At 34.8% G+C, this 21,933-nt stretch overlaps 1 protein-coding gene across 1 annotated transcript; it reads left to right on the top strand.

Moving 5' to 3' along the window:
- Window positions 1-16,095: 16,095 nt before the first annotated feature.
- LOC113075383 (stomatin-like protein 2, mitochondrial) lies at window positions 16,096-19,975 on the top strand. Its single transcript, XM_026248083.1, has 10 exons — window positions 16,096-16,271; window positions 17,371-17,523; window positions 17,605-17,704; window positions 17,776-17,834; window positions 17,914-18,015; window positions 18,107-18,241; window positions 18,330-18,474; window positions 19,160-19,239; window positions 19,423-19,551; window positions 19,649-19,975. The coding sequence occupies exons 1-10, from the start codon at window positions 16,227-16,229 to the stop codon at window positions 19,772-19,774; spliced, it is 1,074 nt and encodes a 357-aa protein (XP_026103868.1). The 5' UTR covers window positions 16,096-16,226; the 3' UTR covers window positions 19,775-19,975.
- Window positions 19,976-21,933: the final 1,958 nt, after the last annotated feature.

Genomic DNA, 21,933 nt, shown 5'->3' with positions numbered 1-21,933 from the left:
ATAAAATGCTTGTGAAGATGGTTTTCAAGACATTCATTGATATACTGGAGTGGTGTGGATTACTTGTGGATATTGTGATGTTTTATCAGCTGTTTTGACTCTCATTCTGATGGCATCCATTCACTGCAGAGTATCCACTTGTGAGCAAGTGATGTAATGCTGAATTTTCCAAATTTGTTCTGATGAAGAAACAAACTCATCTACATCTTAGATGGTCTGAGGTGAAAAAAATTCAGCAAATTTTCATTTTTGGAGAATTATTCGTTCAAGAACGTAAAAGTAGTCCGGTTGATTCTCAAAATAAATTTGCCAAATATTCAAAACATAAAAGCAAAGTTTGTTTTAGAGTCATTGATTGACAATGAGTAAACTTAAACAGACTGTTCAAAATTACCTATTTGAAGATTTTCTGGTAGTTTTGGGGCCACTGTATGGCAAAAACAATGCAAATACCAATGATGAGACAAATTAAGACACAACCACCAAAGCAGTGAACTGCCACTGAAATCCATTCTCTATTGCTCTAGCCAGGTGGAGGTTGGGGTAGACAGGAACTAATCATTCAAGCAATGAGCGTCTCGAGAGACAAAACTATGACGTTATGGCATCACACCTGGCCAGATTAGCAGAGAGCCACTTCACATTCAGATACCAATTAAGGATTCAGCACCTCTCCTGATTATCCATTATGTTAGGTAGCGTAGGAGAGAGGGAGGTGGGGAAAGCTACAGACGAAAAACATAATCAGGTGAATTAAACTGTAAAATGTGAATTTAATTATATTAGTCTCACATAGCCAGACTTTTGACTATTAGGATAAAGTATAGTCCAGATTTAATCTTATTCTGACCAATAACCACCTACAGAGACTTTGACTGTCATGAAAAACATCCAACCAGAGATTGTTTAGTTTTTATGTGCCTTTTAGTGACCGGCTTATATTCACGAATAATATAACACCAGTGTTCTTCAACCAGCTGCAAAGAAAAATCACAGAGAAATTAGCAGAAAACACTAAAATTTCTGTATGTAACATGGATCTCTAATTAACTTGTTACTAAGTCAACAAACAAAACTCTGAATAACCTACTTAAAGCGAAACTTTCAACTTTAAAACTTAAAGTTTCAATGGGGACAAGAAGGTTTTATTGTTTTGTTTTTATGACTGCACCACATGTCATCATTCATTATTGACTGTAAGTTGAGTTTTCTGTTAAATTAGTCAAAGGTAGCGTACAATCGAGAGCTGACATTTCCGTTTCAGATCCTGATGAATCATGTATGAGGAATGGGATGGATTTGAGGTTTGTATACGCAGGTTCACACGAGGGATTCTTCTATGTGCGCAGTACCTGTACATGCTTTTTGCAGTTTACGCTACATTAACAGAGAATTTACGCCAAGAGTGGTGGAGTATAGAAATATTATATCATATAATATTATATCATTATATCATATAATGAGGTTTTTTTCTCCACAGGTACAGTGCAATTAATGGTGTATTCATAGTCCCCATCATATATGTCTTAATACATAAAAAAAAAAAAAAAAAAAAAAGGTCCATAATTTTTGGGACTTTTTTTAACAGGAGTGCTCCGCAAGGCTGCAGTTATTTTATCAGAAATAGAGTAAAAAAATATAATACTGTAAAATATTATTACATCAAATTACATACATTTTGTGCAATAAAATGTGTATTCCATTCTCTTAGTTAATGAGATCATGAAACTGTATGGATATTTCTCCCACAATTACTGACAAATGCTGATTAAAAGTCTTGTTTCCTTCCTTGTTTCCTTAATATACACATCCCTGCCCTCCTGAGCATGATTCATTTGTACATAAAAAAATTTAAATAAAAAGTGCAACTTGTTCTGCAACGGAAACCACTTTTCTTTCTAACCTGGTGTCATAAAATTGAATGATTTTGATTCAACATTAATGAAACTTTTACTGTAAGTTATATGCAATGTGCAAAAATGCTAACATATGAATATGAGAGACATGCGTTTCAGAGTATTTCAACGCAAGTTCCATTTACAGTTACATGGCCCAAATCTTTCTGAAATGCACTCTATGGATTTCTGTTTAATATTGGTCACACTTTTAGAGGCAGGATAAGCCTGGCTCTGGCCGAACAATCTTAGTGTTTTTAGAGAGGTAAAGTAAACACTCTCCAGCGCTGGAACACAAAAGAGCCACCTGTCACAGACAGAGGCCGACAGGCGTATTCTCAAGCGACTGTTTACTCTCTGATACAATAGAGTCAGTGACACAGTACTGCAGTCTGACATGTGCTGAGCTGCTTGTTTGTTTAAGTGATGGCACAGAGCGATTGGGAAATTCAGGATCGGGTGTGATCTGAGTGAAGAGTGCTCAAGAGTCCCAGAGGGAGTGAGCTGCTCACTAATGTCTCATTCAGATAAACCAGGCATTGTCTGCTTTTATTACTATGCAGGGACGGACTATTTGTAGAGATTGTTAATGCAGAATTTAATGGAAATGAGATATAAATGTACTCAAAATATCAGCTCGTTAATCATGATCTTCTGAACACAAAAGATGTTTTGGTTTGTGTCCATACAATGAAAGGGAGTTTTTTCTTGCAATTGCAAGTTTGTATCAGAATTCAGAATTTTGAGATCAAAGTTGTAAGATATCGACATCAAGATTTCATGTGCATTCCAGGATTTTTTTCCATATAGTGGACTTCAGCGGAGACTAATGAGTTGCAGGTAGGGTTGTGCCGATAGACGATCATATTGTGTAGCGATGATAGTCAGAGATATCGACGATAGCAGATGTCTCTGTCAATAGTCAAGACTATATTAGGCTCATTCTCCTATTAATGTATTCAATTATAATAATAATAATAATAATAACTATTATTGTTTTAATTTACAATACTGGACTATTGATTTTCACCATTGACTGATTTCGCAGAACATTTAGACTGATAACTTCCATGAGCAGATGTGGCAGATTTGTCACAGGATGCGCGATATGAGAGTTGCGTCAGACAGTATTTTTATATTTAACGTTAGTTTATCATTATGTTTGAAAGTATATTTGTTTTGATTATTTCCGTAGGCTCTCTCTCGTGCACCTGCGTGGTTTAAAACACCACTCTCGTCTCTTGCTCCACCCATGCACGATAATATTGTGTATCGTCGATCACACAAGCTGAAGATATGATGATTTGAAAAAATGACCATATCACCCAACACTAGTTGAAGGTCAAATATACAGTTTGCAGCTTGAAAAGGGCTCTAAATAATCCCAGCAGAGGAGTAAGGGTGTTATTTAGTGAAACAATCTGTCATTTTCTTCCAAAAAAAAAAGTCAAATGCCCTTTACAAAAATGGATGGAGGAGAAAATTCCAGCAGGATTACGCACTGTGTGAAGACCATTTGTGGTTATAAAGTGAATCAATTATTATTATTTATTTTTTTAATGACCGATCGTTTCTCCATATGAGCCCCTTATTCCTCAGCTGGGATCATGTAGAACCCTCTGAAGCTGCATTTTTGACCTTGAAATCATTGGCCACCATTGAAGTCCACTATATGGAGTAAAATCCTGGAATGTTTTCCCTTATAATTTTTTTTTCTTTGTGACTTAAGAAAGAAAGACATCTTGGATGACATGGGGGTTAGTAAATTATCAGGGAATTTTTATTCTGGACGTGAATTTATCCTTTAAGCAATTAAGTCTTGTTTTCAGAAAATACTATCAAAATTTTCTAAGTTTAAAACAAGAAAAAAATGGGGTAAAAAAAAATTGTAAAAATGCCAATGTGGTAAGAACAATTTTCTTTATTCAAAGGGAAAACAATATTATTTTTCTTGCCCTTTTAGCAGATTTTTATTATTATTATTAAACAAGACTTAATATATGAATTAATTTTGCTTGGAAAAAAAAATGTATCTCTTGATATAAGAATATTTAGATATTTGTGAAAGAAAACAAAACGTGATTTTTTGCCGAGCATGTTGTGGACCAAAAATATATATTTTTTTAAAAAAGGACATGACTGTGAGGACAAAATTTCATTTTTTTGTAAAGAATCTCTTTTTTTAAAAAAACTCATTGCAGATCTAAGCATTGCTCAAGGCACAAAATCTTAGATTTACATATGGGTTTACAGCTTCACACCTCCCTTAAACTCTAGCCAACACCTATATTGTGAAAATAAGCACCGTGTAAGGCATCCTGTGACATCCCATTACAATCCAAGAGCTGCTGCAGAGCTTTTTTGTACGTGTAGATTATGATTTTCAGGAAAACACAGTACACACAAGTCACCTTCCTGTCCATGGACACAGTAGTCTGGCTAACAGGATCGAAGTGAAGGCCAGCAGTGTGAGGATTTGCAGATAGGGAGGGTGTGGGGATTTGGGCTTAACCTACACTGATCTTACACACTAACTCACAAGCTACAAGCTCTGGGACTCAAACAAGATAAATGGCATGAGGGCAGAATCAGTTATCAAATGAAACCCTGAACTTTCAGCAGGAGAATCAAGCTTTCTGAGGAAAACAAAGTATATCATGTAGATGTAACGTGATGTGAAGTACTGTGATTTGAGTGGTACTGCATTAGTGTAAATTGTACCAAAATAACTCTCAAAATCCCACACAGTTCAAGAATCATGAAACCTAGATGATTTACATAAGATTTCAATGGCCCAGAAAAAACTGAATATTGTTTGTACATAATTCTGAATTGCATTTAAAAGAACAGAAAAACATGAGAGATTTTGCTTACCCGGAGGTCCTTGGAGTTTGGCTTTCTTAACTGCAAGAGAAAAAAAAAAGTAGTCAGAAAGACAACATAATTACATAATCATGCTAAGAGTTACATACTGTACAGTGGCACAAGTTTAGGTAAAAAAAAAAAAAAATTGTAATCAGACGAACACAAAGGAAGATAATATTTTAAAAATCCTGGTGACTTCCTATTACAGGTGTGTCTTTTCTTTTGTAATTTAATTTTTTTTTAAAAGCAAAATTTCTTATATTCTAGATTCATTGCACACAAACTGAAATATTTCAAGAATTTAATTTTTTGTTTTAATTCTGATGGTTACGACTCTTAGGAAAATAAATTCAGTATCTCAAAAAAAAAATTATATTCCATTTTGAGCTTGATTAGTTTGATAAATTTTGAGTATAAACACTGGGTTCCCTTTTGGGCTAGTTTAGAACGGGAAATATCAAACATGGGAAAGACTACTGACTTGACAGTTGTTCAGAAGACAATCATCAACACTGATCAACAAAAGCTGAAATATAAAAAATATATAAGAAAGTTTGCTTTTTTGAATTAAATTCATTTTGAGATGAGCCTGTATATGAACCAGTAAGCACTCAAAAGAAAATAAATCATACAGGTTTGGAACAACAAGAGTGAACATGTGATTTTATTTATTTATTCATTTATCTATTTATTTTATCAACAATTTCAGTGCACTCTGTGCTTGGATTTAATTAGTAATTTAAAATATACATATTTAAATACTAAACATAAACATAGTGATGAAGACACTATATTTACGTTATCTAATATATAATCCTACATGTCCTATATACTGAATGATGGAGTCACATGTTTGTGAAATCTTTTCTTAACAGCCACACAGACATTACAAATACATACAGTGAATTTATTTACAGATTTTTGTTTTTTGCTAATATTTTCTTTATTTGGTCAGTTATTTGTAAATTTACTCTTTTTTTTTTGTTTGATAACTCAGACCAGAAGAGTGAAGGGAAAGCAATTCAAAAGTAGGCTTGATCTCATGACGCACCTAACATTACCTAGTTGGTTAACACAAATTCATTTAATGGCTTGGCTAGATATCGGACTACAAAAGACTAAAGTATAGGCTAAATTCCTTCCAAGACTGACAGCAATCTGTTCAGAAAAGGTTTGACAGCCATACAATAATACTTAATCAAATAAGTTTGAGATCCTTGCAATCCACATACAGTATGAGGGAGCGGGAAATCATGAATGAAGCAACTGATAAACATACATTATATGCATCACATTTGTGGTGGGGAAGCAATGTAAATCCCTTTTAAAAAAATCCCTGTGTCTGCAAAACCAACCCCATTTTGAACAATACTCCTGTCTCTGTTTAAGACCCTGCCCATGGCCATACAATAACTATTATGGGATTGAGCTGTGATTTAGGGCAGATTACTTCTGATAGCTGCTTGAGCCCGTGTGCTGGCCCGTGGCTGGATGGATATGCCAGATGGATGCTGGGATTGGACGGCAGAGCGCGAGACATCACAGTGGATTACTAATGCATATTGCTGTAACCTCTCTCTGGATATCAGACAAGACATAGCGCACACAGGAACACAAGCCTCGTGGGGCATAATAATGTTGAGATTAGGATTGAGAAACAAAGGTTAACAACACAATGAGGAACACGGATGCAAGAAATGTGTTCCCAGAAAGCGACTCTGACAATCACTGTTCAGTGTGTTTTGTCACAGGAAGTCTGTGCGATGAGGAATATCAGAATGTGTGATTGTTTTCCACATTTCTAGCTGAGCGGAAACAGAGGTTAGGTTTCTTTAAGGCCTTGGGGAATGGGTCAGCGTGTCAGTGGAAACTCATTGACTCATTACTGTGGGGTGCTAATAATGGAAAGCAATGCATTCGTTTAGTTTCAATCCTTCCTGAAATGCTGTGTTTAGACAGAGGGCGGCTGGACTGGAACTTCCTGCACGTCACCTTTGTCCAATCTACTGCATTTATCCCTGAATATACTTGAGAACTTTTCTGCAAAAAAAAAAAAAGTTTAAACCAGCCTAAGCTTAGCTGATACCAGATATTTTCTCATCCTGACCATCTGAAAACTAAGAGACCAACTGAGACCAGAAAAACAGCTTGGTTGGTTGGTTTAGGCTGGTCTAAATATAATTTTTTTTTCAGAAGGGTAACTAGTAGTGGTCTATTTAAACCTCTTTCTCCCCTTGATTTTCTGTGTCATCTTCTCCTTACGGCATTACAAAAAGTCCAAAAATGTACAAAAATGTTAAGTATTAAACATACATACATATACATATACATATACATATACATATATATATGGAACCAAATAGTAGATGGTATATGGGTATTTTAATAATAATATAAAATTGCAAATAGTAATATTGTGAAATATTATATTCTAACATGCTGATATGTTGTTCAATTATAACTATTATTGTGCTCAAATATTAATATGGTTCTTAATATTAATGATGAAAACAGATCAAAAGAACATAATTTATCTGAAATTAATCTACTGTAACATTATACATTTCTTTACGGTCACATTTGATAATGTATCTTCAATAAATAAAACTTAATTTCTTTAAAAACTTTAATTTTTTTCATACTCCAAACTTTTTATTTTCAATTATTGTAATACTTCACAATATTACATTTTTACTGTATTTTTGATCAAATAAATGTAGCCTTGGTGAGCATAAAATAATTTTTATTTAAAAAAAATCATAATTATTGACTGGTAGTATAACCCAGGAAGTGTAAACTGTTTGTCATTCAGCCGTGACCAGTGTCGACCCTGCAGTGAAGAGGGAGCTGGATGACTGGACGGAGAGAGCAACAGATGGACAGAGGATTAGATCTTCAATCCCCCCACTCACTTCAGTATCAGACACTCACTCACTCACTCTGTACCTTTGGAGCACAACAATTAAACTTAAGGAGTCATATCATGACATATCATAAATGTTTATTCTTTTTTTCCCTCCTTTGGAAGGTTTCTTCTGACATTTACAATTAAAGAGTAAATTATTTGCTGTTGGGGTTTAAGTGGATGTTTTGCTAAATGTTAAATTTACCCGATTTTCTAAAAATATGATGGATATGACCACTTCAAGATAAATTACAATACAGGGACTGTTTCTTTTCTTATGTCAGTCTGCCACAACATTTAAACCTGTTTTTCCTTCCACAATGGGATGCTTCCAACATGGAAAAAAAAGTATAACTGTGAATTTATATTTCACAAATATGAGTAGGAGTGGGCGATGACAAAAATCTTATATGATGATATGCACAATTTTATTTCCCGGTAATGATATATATCATGATATTGTTATTTTTGCTATAAACTTTTTGATACCATAGAAATTTCATAATTCTTGTCACCAGTGTCAATATCACACAACTAATATTAGCCTAAACTGAAAAAATAAATAAATGCAAAAAAAAAAGATCAGGCTCACTGAAGACAAGTAGTAAACAGTCAGCAATTAAATAAAAAATAAGAAACAAATTACAAGCAATAAGACAAAAAAACTACAGTAGAACATGTAATCAAATGTCAAATGTCAAATGTATAAAAACACGGTCTAATCTTCACGGTGCAAATTAAATGTATATTTCTTTTTATTAATGCAACACAAGTGATTTAATCAAGAGCAGAGAGAGATTTTCTCTCTTTTGTTGTTTGATTAACATAAATGACAGACAGCAGGAATATTAGACTGCTGTCACTTTAAGAGCTGCCCGGATCCAATATACTGTAACATGTTTACTTTCTCAGCTATTTGCTTTCACTTCAGAACTATATTACTGTATATTACTGTGTTTACAAGGATACCTGCAAATATGGCACATATGACACATAACAGTGTGTGTATTTAACCTTTCAAGACCTATAAAGCAGCAAAAATAAATCCTGCCCAGTTCCTGGGATATGTGCGTGCTTTCACACACAACCCGTATAGATCCCGTAATGACACGTGACATCAGGGCGTGACGTGTAATGTACAAGTCGAAAACGTTAGGCACATTATACTTTCCCTGAAGCTTGCGAACGATCTCGGAGACAGCGTGGAAAGTGAGGAACTAACTGATTTCTTCTTAATATAGTTTGCACATCTTTTTTGTCGTGAACGTTGATCTTCCTTCAAAACAGCCGGTAAAAGAGTCACACGATAACGTGCGTCATCACTACGACACGGCATTAGATCTGGCTTTTGTTCACACAGTGCTCGTCCCGGGATTGAACCCGGCAATGTTACTAGGTCCCCGAATCAATCCCGGGACGTGTTTGCTTTCACACAGAAGGCGACCTGGCAATGTTCCGGCAATTTGCTGGGTCCGACGTGCAGTGTGAAAGGGGCCTGTGCAGTGTGAGAAGTGGGCCTAGTTAAATATGAGCTGATTTATAGCCAAATAAAAAACACTACCAGATGGCATTGACACAAAATCTAAAGCAAGATCTTAATTAGATCACGTAAAATAATAGCAAGACAATATTAATGTCTTCATGAGCTACACACAAAAACCAACAAAATAGCACATCCAGCATAATCTGATTGCACGTTTACATGCACGTATTTAAGACGATTATGCTTCATAAGCCAAAAACACACTTGGTCATGTTAACGCGGTAACCCGTTTTCTTTTATTGAAGTAAGGTCATAAACGGCGTAAGCATAACACGATAACAGAAGGTAGTTTTTTTGCCTCTTACTTACTTTCACACTGCATGTAAACGCAATAATCTGCTTTCTGTCGGCTCATTGAAGTACACGTGTGATACGTGACAGGAACGCATCGTTAGTGCAGATTTAAGTGCATCTAGACCGACAAAACGTTTTGCAATAAAGAAAGAAGGAAATATATCACAAAAGCAGACTTATTCATGACTCAGAAAATAATTTTAAACAATTCTCATATCGTGCAGCAGAATTAGAAATGGTTCAGTCACAATGCTGTGTTATATATTCTAAGTTTCCCAACATGTTGCAATCTTAATTTAACATCACAACGGACAAAAGTATGGTACACTCTAAGTCAGATATGCAAATGATTATATTTTAACGTCACTACAGGGAAATAACCTGATTTATTAATGAAGTCATGTAAATGCAGCTTGTCAGGTTACTGGTTTTCATGTAAACGTGCTCATTGACAAACAAATAACTCATATGACTCTGTCCTTTAACTGAATGGATCTCCTTCACTGAACAAATTAATTTTACTGGTTTGCGAATCAATCTGCTTCACTTACTCAACTAAACTCTCTCAATTCTTGCAGTGAAATTTTTTGCATGTAAGGTTAGTGAAGCTTCAATCAATACCATAATGGGTTAATTTCTTACATGACATTCAATAATAAAAGACTTATCAAATAAAGCATTAAAACATATATATATGCAACAAGACAATTCACTTTGTTAATCCTGCAAAACTGCTGAAAAACAATAACCGAATGCATTCTCTGCTTGCAATAAATGTTTCAACACACTACATCACCTTGATTCCCCCATCAGGGGGTCACAATGAGTTTGTCAGTGGATGTAGTAAAACCCAGCCATGCATGCATGCTTAATAAATACACATCTATAATAAAGCAGATCTGATAGATGTCTGCAAACATACACCAATTAAATTATTCTGCAAAGTCACAACAAATGTGTCTAGAGAGAGAACCGAACCAAACCGGACACACTGAAGTCCACGTGACCCCACACGGCCGTTCTTTGTGTCTGTCTTATGTGGGTGCATGGAGATCACTCATTTGTGTGTGTAATGACATCACCATGGAGATAGGCCTTTTGTCTGAACAGCATTAAATAAGGAGAAAAACCTTGATCATGATGAAAGAGGCGGACGGTGAGTCAGAAAGGCCGGAATGCTTCTGAGGTTAGTGTAAACGCAGTTAATGACGGAGGACGATATTTAGAGGAAGTCATCAGCTAAACAACTGTTCTTACTGTACATACAACAACCTGTGCTCATGCTGTCCTTCTGCACCCTACCCAGTGTTCACTGCTTCCTACACTAAGAAGGGGAGATCACTTCACTTGACAAATGTGGAATGTTCTGCAACATCATTAAACACGTTTTACACCTACAGTTAAGGTACTTTATGTATGATGACTCTAGTCTAATCTAAATAAATTAAACAAATATAAAATAAATGCAAAATGACAATACCCTTTTGATTTAAATATGGTTCAACACTCAAATCCTCCTGTTCCGGTGAAGTTTAACAAAGCACAATGAGGAAACTACAACACAATCTAAACCATACCGAAAGAGCTTTCTAACTGGTGATCCACAAAGCAAAACTTCAACTTCAATGACATTTCATGTGAGTAAAAGGTGTCATTTGTTAAAACTGAGGACACTGTTAGTGTGATGAGAAAAGAGATGTGACCTTTTAAACTTTAAACCAATGAAATAAAAGCTCTTGTGAGACACGCGGAGGAATTTAATCACAGTCTGGGTTCTGCACAAACATTTCCTTTGTCTCTCTGAATAATTGACTTGTTTGGAGATGAACGTGCTACATATGGAAGTTTTGTATCTGTGCAAATCTGCTCGTCTCCACTGATTCTTTCTGCTTTACTTGCATAACCTCAAATATGTCACTGTATATCAACACAAGTTCCTGAGTAAAGGAGGCGTTGGGGGTAAAAAGCCTGTATGGTTTCCCTTTTACGAGGAAGGAAAGCCAAACACCTTTTACACACTTCATGCTTCAAACTAAAACTCTTCCTCAGAAAATGTACTCTGCATATGCTTCTTATTTAAGCTTGCTTCATGTGTTTTCTTTTGTCAAACAGCCCAGTCCCTGTTGAAATCACATTAACCTGCAACTCTCAGTGTATGGACCCTGTCCCACCCTCCACATTCACTGCCCTCAGCCTTCAAGCTATATTGTGTGGACATTAAGCAGAGACACTTTCACCAAAGACAGCAATCAACAAAGAAAGCACTGCCACTGGAGCAGATTGAGCGTAGATAAGAAAGAGAGGAAATAATGGAGATGTTGATCTGCGACTGGTCCGTGACCGAAGATAAAAGGAGTGTGTGTGTCACTGAAGGAGTATGAGAGCACACATGACCAGTGCCGGCCCGACCAACAGGCGGTCGCCTGGGGCCCCAATTTGATTTCAGGGCCCCACGAATGATGTCACGCATTTTTTATTGTTTTATTTTTTCAAATGTCCACATATAGTACGAGTGGTCATGTGTCAATTATTATAAATGCTTGTGTATTCCATAGACCCGATTAAACACAATACAATTCACAATGACGGTGAGCAAAATGCAAAACATATTTTATTAAAAGAATATCTCTGAATAATTCATACATGACAAATAGCTGAAAACGATAATAATAATAAACTAAATAAAAGCGAAAAAAAGATTAGAAACATACACAGCAGCACCACACTCTATTTAGCATAACACCTCCCACTATTGGCTATTGGGTGAACTAGAATGTCGTAACATATTCCTAGTAGGCTACAGATTCCACATATTCCACTTAGCCACATATCTCTTTAAATTCCTTTCGATATATACTCGAGAAAGTGTCTTAAATAAGTCTAAAGTTATATAACGTCATAAGTCTGGTTGCTATTTTTGATCGACGTATTTCTAATTTATGCAATGCACATTGATGGTATTTTAATTTGAAATTAAATGGCATCCAAACGATATCTTTCCAGAGCCGAAAAAAGAAAGAAGAGAAAAGCAGATGAAGAAAAGCAGGCTCAAAGTAAAGGTATGTTTCGCTAAACATAATACATTATTTATTAGTTTAGTATTAATACTTGATTTAATAAATGTGATGATGCCCATGATCACAGACATACTTGTGTGATATGTGAGAGAAAATTAGGCCACATTCAGCATGTTTCATTAAATAATCAATTAGTGATCTGCTTTCATTCAAAAGAGCCAGATGAGCCAGCGGCATTTACAAAATACAGCAAGTTAATAACTCAACTAAATCACTAATTATAGTAGTTAAAATATTCAATTAAAGTTATCTATTAATATTATACAAATAAATTGTATTAAAATATCATAAATGTTATTGTTTCTATGTGTGTGTGTGTGTGTGTGTTTATAGATAGATAGATACACTGTTAGAATATGTATTATTTTAACATATTTAAATAGATTAAATTAAACAGATGAGTAAACAGATGACATTATTTTAATTAGTATTTAATAAATTAGTATTTACTTTATATAATTAGTATTTACTTGTGTGTATTTTTTATAAAGTGATTATATTTAAATATTACACTAATTAAGTAAATAACAACTACTTAAATACTAATTAAAATTATTTAATAGTGAATCTACAGAATTTAATTAAATATATTAAAAGATACAAAGAAAATTCTTATATATATATATATATATATATATATTCATACATAAACACTATATTTTACACAAAATATTTAAAATATATAATATTTTCATGATGATATCTTAAATGTATATACAAAATGTATATATACACACCTAACTATATATATATATATATATATATATATATCACTTAAAATATAAAAATATTGGCATATTATATGCAGTATTCCAATATTATACACATTATAATTTACTATAATAAATTTAGTATTTTAAAACAAACCACACTCAATGTTTCACCTATATAGTTTTGCTTTTTTCCCTTATTTGCTACTAAATTGTCTTTAATAATGTTCTGAATAACGCCAACACCTAATTGTTCTTTTTTTCTCCCAATAAATTTAGAAATCTAGATTTTATTTTTCACTGTCCTGTTTGTGCTGCAGAGATGTATTACGTCACGACGCCAAACAGCTGCTTCCCTCAAACTACATCAAACCTATAACAAACCTCAAATTATACAAGATTTCAGCCTGCTTGATCTTGACAGCATCACTTGACTGAAATAAACTGTATACTATTTCACGAAAACGACAAACATGTCGGAGAAAGTAAATAATAAGATGTTTATGGTTTTGAAAAAATCGCTCTGGCGGCTGAACTTTCAAAGAAACGGAACACCTGCGGAGTGTGACAGCGCGCGGACAGGTGCAAACACACGCCGTGAGACAGAAAACACATTTAAATCAGCACTCACCTCTCACGCACAGGAGAGACATGGCAACCGAAGTTTCTTTCTCTTGGTTAAATCCTGTCACTATAATGAGTTCTCAGCTGTCCGGTGACATTTCAAACGATGTCACAAGTTAGCTCCTCGTCTGAGCGCACTTCTGAGGATGCTCGACGGAGTCTCTATCCCGCAGGTGACGCGTTCTGACCCGGATGACCCAACGCCATCACCAAACTGGACGTGTAGAAACTCACAGAATAAGAGGCGGGGCTGGCAGGGATTATTATGACGTCGGAATTCCCTGAGCCAGAGGGCGGGATTCGCTGGACAGTTGACCAATGAGCAAGCTAATGGGTGTGGCTTATGACTGTTAGGTGAAGGAACAGGTGTGACGCTGGCCTGTTCATATGAGAGTGGAGAAAACTTGGATAAACACAGTCAGATCTATTCGTTCTCTATCTCTGAAGAAAGTTGCTAACAAGTCTTGCTCTATTGCTTATTTGGTACAAATTTGTAAATCATCTTCAAAATGGGGAAAGTGTTTGGTTATTACCTTACAATCAAGGCAAAATAATCTCTTTCAAAATAATACAGATTATTTCCTGTTAAATATTTTCTCTGTAAGTGTAAGAAGAATGTTGATGTTAGTTGCTATTTTTGCACCTGCAAACAGTCCCCCACATCTTCTGGCATTGTAGTTATGATGCATGTTTATCAAAGAAAAGGCAATATTTAATTTTAATTAGCATTTTGAAAATGTAGTTATATTTTAGAATATTTTAACTATGATAATGTGAATAACGAAGCCTTTGTTATTAATCTGCTTATTTTAAGTTTCACATTCATAAATGTAAATTCTCTAACAAAAAAAAATGCCCTTTTAAAGAAAGGTTTATAAAGAATTGTAAAACTATTTTTGTACTATTCAACAAATAGAAAGGCAATTAAACCTGTCCACTTGTGTTCTGTTGTTGAGTGATAGAAAGTGATTGCACTTTCCTTTTTTCTATCCTTCTTCTTCTTATATTTTCTTTCCTCTCTCCATTTTTTCCCTGGCTTCATACTGTTTAGTTTTTGTCATTTAACCCATAATAAAATAAAGTAAACTTATTTTATTTAATTAATTAATTATATTTTGACCAGATTTCCCATTTATAATTGCAGTTTTTCTTACAAATTCCCCAACTTTATGATTTTGTTGACTGAAGTAAGGCTGTAAATAGAGCTCGTTAACTTTAAAACTGAAAGTTTGAGATTAAAAATAAAAATCATTATAATAATAATATTGTTTTTTTTTATCTGATTGTACCCTCATTTTTATTTTATATTATTACCCCGGCACTTTTTATTTATTTATTTTTGTAGTTGTTTACATTTTTCTTTTCTTTTTTTCTGTTTTATTTTTGTAAACATAGTTGTATGTTTATGTATGTTTATTTAATATTTCATCAGGTGGGCATATGGACAAGAAATGAAAAACAAAGTAAAATACTGATAAAATTAATATTTCTGTTATTAAACCTCCTGTTGGGCAAATTTATTAATTTCTGAGACTTTGTCATATGACACTTTGATGCACGTCAAACCAATTAAAATACATTAATTTTTTAAAGAAAAGTGTTTTTATTTTAACTTACATCACAATGCATTATTTTGACAAATCTCCATTTTGAATGAAGACCACTGACTGAACACAATTTGTTATTTCAATATTATTTGTATACTATTATATTATTATATAGTATATCATTTTTATTTATTCATATTTCAAAATAGATTTTCTATTTAGTATTTTTTTTTATTTTAATTTAGTTTTTTTTTCGGATTTAGTTTTAGTAGTACTTCATTTGTTATTTTGTATACAGGTTTCGTCAAATCATTATATATTTTTCTTTTATTTTAGCCTAATTTCAGTTAAGAAAACTAATAGTTGTATAATATTTTTTGGTTAATAACAACACTGAACTTGAGCTGTCCATGTGAGCCCACTTTGCACATTCACCACAACAAACTATCATTCCTATTGACTTATGTAAAGCTATTTGATGCAGTACTACATAATTTATGAAAGTGTAGTGCTTATAAATTTTGTAACAATGTTATCTTTTTTGTTTGTAATATTTCACATACGGACGTTGGCAAAACACCGGAACCAAATAATAAGAGCATTTGTTTCCCTCGCAGACTCGGATGTTTGTCACTGACGCACGCTCGTGATGTTGTAACGTGATTTCTTTCTGCTGTAAGAGGGTCGCGTTTGTAGTGCAAACCCGAGAAGAATTCATTAATCTGATACAGTCATCTTCTAGCGTCTGTTTGCATAAAGGCTGAACATGCTCAGGACGGTGGTGTGTCGGGCAGGGAGCGGACTTTTAAAGGTAACAAACGTGTGCGATGTTGCTCTGAGGACTTAGCACTGCTTGACACTTCAGTTGAATGCTTACACTTTTCACTTTCGGTCAAACGTTTACGTTAAAGATCATTTAAATAATTATTTATTTATTTATTAAATAAATTAAAATTACAATAATGTGCATGTGATGGTTGTATCATCAACTCCATCCCACAGTCCTGTGTGCCTGAACTTCAACTTTAACCTTTATTAAAAGCCTTAACGTTACATAAATGGTGACTGTTTGTATAAACCTTGACTTTTTTGCCATTGCAGAGACAGTGGAATGTATCTTCATTGACAGGAAATAAAAAATTGGAAAGAAACCAGTACAACAAGTTGTACTAATATTTTAAGGGCGTTAAGGTCAAATCTGAAATCAAATTTGATCTAACATTTTTTTGTGAATGATTCATGCATTAGGTTGCCTTACTTCTAAACTGAATTTAAATGTTTGCTGATGTCACCATGGTCATTTTTAAACCAAATCATATAAAACATTTTTACGTATATAGTTATGAGGGCTACAGCTATTGATTATTTTAGTAATGGAGTATTCTACTGATTATTCCATTGATTAATAGAGTAATTTGGATAAGAAGTATTTTTTCTTTATTAAAGAGGAATACTAGATATGCAAGACAACATAAGACAGGTCTCTTAAAATTAACAACTCATTTGTTTCCTTTTTAAGAAAAATGATTTGGTGGGATGTTGATCAGTTCTGGTTTGGAATGAGTGTTATCACGTGTCTCATCCAATGAGAGCATTTGGGGGGACCTAAGACTGCAGCAGCATTCACATGGACGATCCTGATCAAATTATTTAGGCAAAACATATATTTTCACAAACCACTGTTATTTTGAACCGCTAATAAAATGCAACATGCTCCTAATTACGACTTCATAAGTGGGACATTTTTGGGCGATTTAGAAATCCCGGCCGGTGTTGCGCTGAATTTTGCACCCCTGCAATGGGTACAGCGATTAACATTTGTATTATACTCCTCATATATGTGTGTGTATGGAGATATGTTATTTGCTTCTCTTCATTACTACATCGCATCCTGTCTCTTCTGTGCGCAGCATTCACAGCGAACCGTGCCTGTGTTGTGGGGGAACCGAGCTCAGCAGCGATGGGCTTCCAGCCTCCCGATGAACACCGTGGTTCTGTTCGTACCCCAGCAGGAAGCCTGGGTGGTGGAGAGAATGGGCCGTTTCCACCGAATCCTGGAACCTGTGAGTTAGCCATACAAATATCTTCAATGTATTTAAATCACTTTCAGCCATTTAAAATATCACATTTTTTGTTTCCTGCAGGGTCTGAACTTCTTAATTCCCATCCTGGACAGAGTTAAATATGTTCAAAGCCTTAAAGAGATAGTGATAGATGTGCCAGAGCAGTCAGCAGTTACCCTCGGTAAGTCTTTTTCCACTCCTCTACTTCCATGGATCGTTTTAGATGAAACCAATATGTCTTTTTGCTTTCAGACAATGTGACATTGCAGATTGATGGAGTTTTATATCTCAGGATACTCGACCCGTTTAAGGTAAGTACTTTTTTTCTGCTTTCTGCCAGTATTTCTTGAGGCTTGTCCTCTCACAGTGTGCTTCTGTTCTCCTCTGAAGGCCAGTTATGGAGTGGAGGACCCAGAATATGCCGTCACACAGCTGGCACAGACCACCATGAGATCAGAGCTGGGAAAACTGACCCTGGACAAAGTGTTTAGGGTGTGAATGCCAGACAATCTCTCAGTGACTGACACAAGATCTTATTCACCATTCATTTGTGTGCTTAAGGGTCATTTTTCTTGTTTGACAGGAAAGAGAGTCCCTGAATGCCAATATGGTCCACTCAATAAACCAGGCATCAGACGAATGGGGGATTCGATGTCTTCGATACGAGATCAAAGACATTCACGTTCCTCCACGCGTGAAAGAGTCTATGCAAATGCAGGTATGACCATTTGCTCTTCAACTTCATCTCACAGACTACAGCGATCTCCTCTCAGTTATGTGACTGATGAAACGTGAATCACGGTCAGGTGGAGGCCGAGCGGAAGAAGAGAGCCACTGTTCTGGAGTCAGAGGGGACGAGAGAGGCGGCCATCAATGTGGCCGAGGGGCGCAAACAGGCTCAGATTCTGGCGTCTGAGGGACAGAAGACCGAACAGATTAACAAAGCTGCTGGTGGGGTCTTTTACTTAACATCTTTTACTTAACATACAAAAATAATGTTGTTGATGTTTTATTTTGTAGTTTTTCAAAATGATTTCTGTAATAACCTGCCTCACCTCTGAACTGCATGTCCTTTTTGGCAGAATTTCATTAACTAAAAATACAAAAACATTTTCATAAAAAAAAATAATAATAAATCAGTTAATTTAAATGTAATAACCGTTCTGTACCATGAGACATAATGGTCTCAATCATTGTACAAATTGTAATGGTTATTATTTTTGTATGTTTTATTATTATTAAGGATAACAAAATCATTATTATTAGGGCCCGAGCCAATAAGCGCAGGGTCATTTTGTTCCCCTAAGTGTTATTAGCACTCAAACCCGAAGGGGGAAAGAGCCCTATTGATTTCCTTAGGATTATTATTATACTTATTATTTTTTAAAACCTTCCGGAGGAAACTTTAGAAAATTGGCACACACGTTGAAATCTAAGGCCATTAGGAGGGGATATTAATAGCTGATGCCACCGGGGTGGCGTTTGCGCTGACAGCTCGGGCCCGCCATCGCTGCTTGCAGCTATATAGATTTAGTTATGCTGCATTTATTCTCAAATAAATATTTACTTATTTATGTTCATTGTTGAAATATTCACTATGCTCACCCGTATTAATGATCTTGTTTCAACCGAACAGGTGAAGCGAATGCTGTTTTGGCTAAAGCTGAAGCAAAGGCCAAAGCTATCCGGCTGCTGTCCGAGGCACTCACTCGACAGGTAGATCCGATTCCCCTCATGAATAACCTTCATAAGAACCATATCACACTTATACATCCTCACACTGTATATTAGCATGTGTGCAAAATGATACAGTATCAAACCAAAGATGAACGTAGTGAGTTCTGGCTGTTTTATATTATCTTGGCATCTTCTTGATCTTTCATAACTGTATCTGTACAGAATGGAAACGCTGCAGCATCTTTAACTGTGGCCGAACAGTACGTCTCCGCTTTCTCCAACCTGGCCAAGGAATCCAACACGATCTTACTGCCCTCCAACACAGGAGACATCAGCAGCATGGTCACTCAGGTATGGCTTCATTCATATATATTGCACATAATATTTCCTAATAACTACACTCATGTCCCTAGTTGACATGTTTACCTCACTGTTCTCCTGTCTTCAGGCCATGGCGATTTATGGGAGTTTATCGAAGACAAAGAGCACAGCAGACAGTGTGACTGCTGAGACTAATAATGAGCTGATTCTGGAAGGGGAAACTGTTTCTGAAACCGAAACTGAGCGTAAATAAAGATTTGAGTCTCATTCTGGGATAAAGGACAGAAACTGCTGATACCGCAAAGATTCTGGTTGTAGAGGACTGATGCGAGAAAACTAAAATGATATTATGATGATAAAAATGAAAGCATGATGGTGTAACTACACAAAGATTTTATTGTGTGTGTGTTTGTTTTATTAAAATAAATCTGGATTATTTTGTTTTTCCTGATAATCACTGACCCAGTGCTTGTATGAAAGATCATTCTATTCATTTTTTTAATAATGAAAATATTATACTTTATTGTAAAATAATACTGATAATATTCATGCAGTCAAAATGAATCGCAAATGAATTAACTGGTGAACTGCAGAATATTAGTAAATGCGGTATGGCTGTAAATTATTTATTTTATTATAATTTTTTCTTTTCAAAAACATGTATTTTGAAAGAGTTAAGCAATGTATGGAAGCAGGCTCACACAGAAGTCACTTTTGTCACAATCAAAGATTAGATATTTTATAACACAGGTGTGGAGTTATTTTCTGTGTTTAGAAGTACACTACAGCAAACGTCCAAAAAAAAGTGCCATTTACAATTCAGGGGTATCCCCTTATGATTTAAAGTAGAAAATCATGTATAGTCAGCCAGTGATGACTGATTATTTATGATGACTAAGACTATTTATACTGTAGACAGAGCTTAACTTATTTTAAACCTGAATGTTACTTTAATTTCATCTAGTCTGGATGAAATCTAAAGTTGTGTGTTATATTAATAATAAATCGAGCTGAGAAAAACCTTTCTTGCAAGAACTGAGACACGTAGACTCAGGCCATAAACAGTTTAAGAGGGGTATTCAAGGCATAATTATGGGACCCTTATTTTGGAATAATATATGTGTACAGCAAATATACATGTTGTAGCATGCAAAGATTAAAAAATAAAACGCATGTAACACTTTTGATGGTAATATGAATAATAAGACAGCCAGGTAAGTAACAGCTCAAAGAGGAGCCACACTAAGTGTTGTGGTCCCTTATTGAAGGGTGACATGAACAGGTGGGTATGCAAGATTTATACACAAACACATTTAAATTACATATTAAAAGACATTTTATTGAAAATTGTAAACAGGTTGTGATCTTCAATAAACAAAATAACTAAAAAGTTATTAAACAGCATCCATTTGTTCTTATAAAAGCACTCTTCATTCATTTCTTAACACTGTTCCTTAAGAAATTTAAATGTGAACAGAATTAAATCTTTTGCTTTCCAGGAAGGAAACATTAACAAGCAAGTCATTGATCAGAAAGGCTCATGTGCATGAAAAGTTAAGAGTGTTGGAAACATGTCAAATCCCAACCCGTGTGTCAGTAGTATTAATACTTGAAGTTCACCAGGACTGTGAGTGCCACTGGGAAAGAGATTTTTACAGATTGTTTTACTTTTAATTTACATTTTTCAGAAGAATTTTACAAAATACATATTCATAATATATATTAAATACTTGACTTCGGTCAGCTGAAGTAAAATGAAGTCACACATCCTTTCTTTCAAATTCTTAAACGTCATTTAAGCTTTTGCATTGTTGAAAAAGCACCAAGAATAATTAACATTATACTTAATGCACATTTTGCAGGAAGAATAAAATGATAATAATTCTGAAGTGTCTCAGCACATGCATGAAAGATATAGGCTACTGAGGCTGTATTCAAGGACTGAGCAGGTGAAGCAGACTGATTTAACCACAGTTAAACACGTACATCTCAAACCTGTGGAAACCTGGCACATGATAGTGTTAAACACACACACAGTAGTAATCAATATCATTACTTTGTTCCATTTCATTGAGAAGAGTGACAGCGTCTTATCACAAGCAGTAAAGTGGACTGTATATCCACTCTTTAACACAGTCTAAGTCACTACTACTGTGACGTTTTACAGTGCATCTAGGCAAGGAAATCTCATGAAACTTTAGTTTAGAACAACTCCAGGTCTTAACTGTAATTATCATGAATGATTGTATTTGTTGTTCAGTCTTTAATTTATGCTATTTTTAATTTAAGTCATTTTATTCCAGTATCTGTTTTAAGTGACATGGTAAAAAATGTAATGAAAATCATCATTTAGAATAACAGGCACTCAAGATTCCTAGCACAAAATTCAGATGGTAATGAAAATCTGTGATG

This window comes from Carassius auratus, unplaced genomic scaffold (genome assembly GCF_003368295.1).
Source record: "Carassius auratus strain Wakin unplaced genomic scaffold, ASM336829v1 scaf_tig00016955, whole genome shotgun sequence".
Lineage (NCBI taxonomy): Eukaryota > Metazoa > Chordata > Actinopteri > Cypriniformes > Cyprinidae > Carassius > Carassius auratus.
This window is presented reverse-complemented; position numbering and strand designations above follow the sequence as displayed.